The 3240-nt window shown below is 59.6% G+C and overlaps 1 protein-coding gene across 1 annotated transcript in view; it reads left to right on the top strand.

Annotated features, from left to right (window-relative positions):
- Positions 1-2703, top strand: part of UNC93B1 (unc-93 homolog B1 (C. elegans)) — a 12226-nt gene extending 9523 nt beyond the window's left edge. Inside the window, exons 8-9 of the mRNA XM_006771673.2 lie at positions 129-402; positions 2200-2703. Coding sequence (XP_006771736.1) covers positions 129-402; positions 2200-2600 — 675 coding nt within the window. The 3' untranslated portion in view covers positions 2601-2703. The remainder of the gene's footprint in view (positions 1-128; positions 403-2199) is intronic.
- The last annotated feature ends 537 nt before the right edge of the window (positions 2704-3240 follow it).

The raw sequence follows: 3240 nt of genomic DNA on the forward strand, positions 1-3240 counted from the left end.
CTTGAGCCTTGGGAGTTAGCCCCAAGGTGGCCCAGAGAGGGCAGGGTGGACACCTCATGTGGGGAGGGTGAGAGCCTTGGCCAGTTGACCTCACACGTTCACCCCTCCCTCCCCCACCACCCCCCCAGGGCTATGGCGTGTGCTCCGTGGGGCTGGAACGCCTGGCCTATCTCCTCGTGGCTTATGGCCTGGGCGCCTCCGCCTCCTCACTCCTGGGCCTGCTGGGGCTGTGGCTGCCGCGTCAGGTGCCTCTGCTGTCCGGGGCCGGGCTGCACCTGCTGCTCACCATCAGCCTCTTTTTCTGGGCCCCCACACCGCGGGTCCTGCGACACATCTGGATCCTCTATGTAGCAGCCATCCTCTGGGGTGTGGGCAGTGGCCTCAACAAGACCGGGCTCTCCAGTGAGTATAGCCATGGGCACTGGGATGGCTGGGTAACCCTGTGGCTACCTTGGGGCAGTTGGGGGTAGCACATACCTCCCAGGGCTAGACATGGGGTCCCATAGACACACGGGAGGTCTGTCATGGGGTCCGGTATACATGGCAGAGGTAACTGTGGATCCCTGTGGCCGTTACAGGGGTGGAAAGAAGTTCTGTGGACATTGTAGGGACAGATGGGGAGAATTGTGGGCACCCCGGGGGCTGGTGTGGGAGTCCTATGCCATGGACATCCAGTGGCTACCCCAGAGTGGGCATGGGGCCCTGTGGACACTGAGGGGTAGTGTGACATCTATGGCTACCTTGGGTAGGTATGGGCTCTGTGGAAACCTCTGAAGGGCAGTGTGAAAAACATCCAGGGGACACTCAGCTTTCATACCAGGGACAGCGCCCATTGGACAGAGTTTTCATGACACTGGGAGCAGATTCCGTGCCTGTGCCCTAGGAGCATGGGAAGTGTGGGCGGCCCTGCCCACACCCCAGGTGTAGATGTAGGCATGGCCTTTACAGAGAGGACCTGGGAGCCCGATGACGCCCAGTGCTGGTCTGCAGAGTCCAGACCCCAAGTCTGGGCTGCGGGGGTCAAGGCACCGGGAAGCAGGGTCCTGTTTGTGGAAAGGAGGCAGTGGACAGAGTTCAGCTCTGTGATGATCTCTGCCCTCAAGTGGGCATATGCCATGACATGCAGTGGGTACACACAGCTCCGCCGTTGAGGCCCTGTTCCGATGGGCCGAGCCGTTAACTGTTTTGAACGTCGCCCCTCGGGGTGTGGCATTGTGGAGGTCATGCATTCTGGTCAGGTGACCCTGGCACTTACCATCAGAGAGAGAGTCAGGGGGTGGAGCCCCACGCCCGGGACCACGCTCTCTTGGCTGTTTTGCTCAGGGGCAGCCAGCTTTGGGCAGCATCCAGCCTGGGTACCTTGGACCCATGTTATGGCTGGACTTGGGCCTGGTCCCAACAGCTCTGCTTCCTGTCCCCTCTTTGTGGACCCTGGGCTCCATGTCCCTTCACAGCAGCCCCATAGGATACAGTCACCCTGCAGGGCTTACAGTGGGGGTGTTCATTTCCAAGTGGCAGGGGAGGGTACGATTTGCCAGGTGCTGTGTGAGCTTTCTCACATCAAAGCCGCCCAGCATATGTAAAACATAGATGCCTGGTCTCATTTTCCAGATGGGAAAAGTGGCCCTGGAGAGTTGACTTCTCTAAGTCACCCATAGGGCCAGCGTTTGAATCCACGTCTCTGTACCAACTCTCTCACTTTACCGGCCTGAGCATAGAATCTGCGTCCCTGACTCGCTGTCCAGTTCTCCTGCCCACCCCAGGGAGGAGGATTCTTACGGAAATAGGTTCAAATCCCCCAGCGTCAGGTTTAATTTATAGAAAGCTGATTGCTGCAAGCAGGTTGCCTTCCCTGAGCCAGGGGTGAGGAGGAGAAACCGTCCTGGCAGGCCTGGCTCTGAACGCTGGGGTCTGAAAGGGGACGGGATGTGATTGCGCACAAACGTTTCCACTTTTCAAGTCCCGGGTGCCCCAGAGCGAGGCCCACCTGCATCCCATCTCATCTCATTACTCGACTCAGCTGGCCGGGCCGTGTAGTAACCAGCGTATCCACTAGGGGGCAGGCCAGGACCGGTCTGCAGCTTTCTAGGTTTTCCAGCCTCGGGCTGGGACCCCGCACAGCCCAGGAGGGTCACTGGTGGGGGATCAGGGCTCTGGGCCCTGGGTGACACACTCCCCTCCCTGCCCTGTCGGCCACAGCACTGCTGGGCATCCTGTACGAGGACAAAGAGAGGCAAGACTTCATCTTCACCATCTACCACTGGTGGCAGGCAGTGGCCATCTTCGTTGTGTACCTGGGCGCCAGCCTGCCCATGAAGGTGAGGCTGAGTGGGCTGGGGGAGGGCCTCTGGGGCATTCGGCACCCACCATCCCCCAGCTCAGGCAACATCCCGTCCGAGTGCCCGCCCTGGCCTCGTAGCCCCGGAAGGGCACCACTCACCAAGGGTTGGCCCCAAACCCAGACTTCACGTGCTGCCTCACCTCCTGAGGGCCTCAGTTTACCCCTGGCAGAGGGGTTCACAGTTTGCTCTTTGCCTGTGGGGCATCCCAGCCGCCTTGTGTGTCGCTGGGTAACCTGCTCACCAGGTGTCGGGCTCTGAGAGGGATGCTGAAGGTGCGTCTCCCTTTCTGGCCATGGGAGCAGGGTCCTCATGCTCTGCTCCCACTCAGCGGGTGGGTCGGTTTAGCAGGTCCTTCCTGACCAGCATTTATTTTTTTAAATATTTATATTGGTTTCAGAGAGGAAGGAAGAGGGAGAGAGAGGAACATCTATGATGAGAGAGAATCATTGATTGGCTGCCCCCCTGCACGCCCCACACTGGAGATGGAGCTGGCAACCCAGGCATGTGCCCTTGACCGGAATTGAACCTGGGACCCTTCTGTCCGCAGGCTGATGCTCTATCCATTGAGCCAAACCGGCTAGGGCCTGACCAGTATTTTGAAACATGAAACAGAATAGAAAGTGGCGGGGAGTATGTATGCGAGCGTGTAGGTGCTGACTTATGATGCAGAATTCTTTCTGACTGTGGCTTACAGTCAAAACCGTCTGACACGCGTTACTTGTGGTCCCGGCGTGCAAGGGACAGGGTGACCTAAGCCCTGGCAAAGGGGGGCCAGGCCTGTAAAGGGCAGAGCTGGGATCTGAGTCCTGCTGGCAGGAGGGTGGGTGCTCAGGGAAGCGGTGGGCATGGGCCTATCCGGGCGAGGGACTGGGCAGGGAGGCGGGGCGCCGCCCGCGAG

The sequence above is a fragment of the Myotis davidii genome, unplaced genomic scaffold, assembly GCF_000327345.1.
Source record: "Myotis davidii unplaced genomic scaffold, ASM32734v1 scaffold425, whole genome shotgun sequence".
Lineage (NCBI taxonomy): Eukaryota > Metazoa > Chordata > Mammalia > Chiroptera > Vespertilionidae > Myotis > Myotis davidii.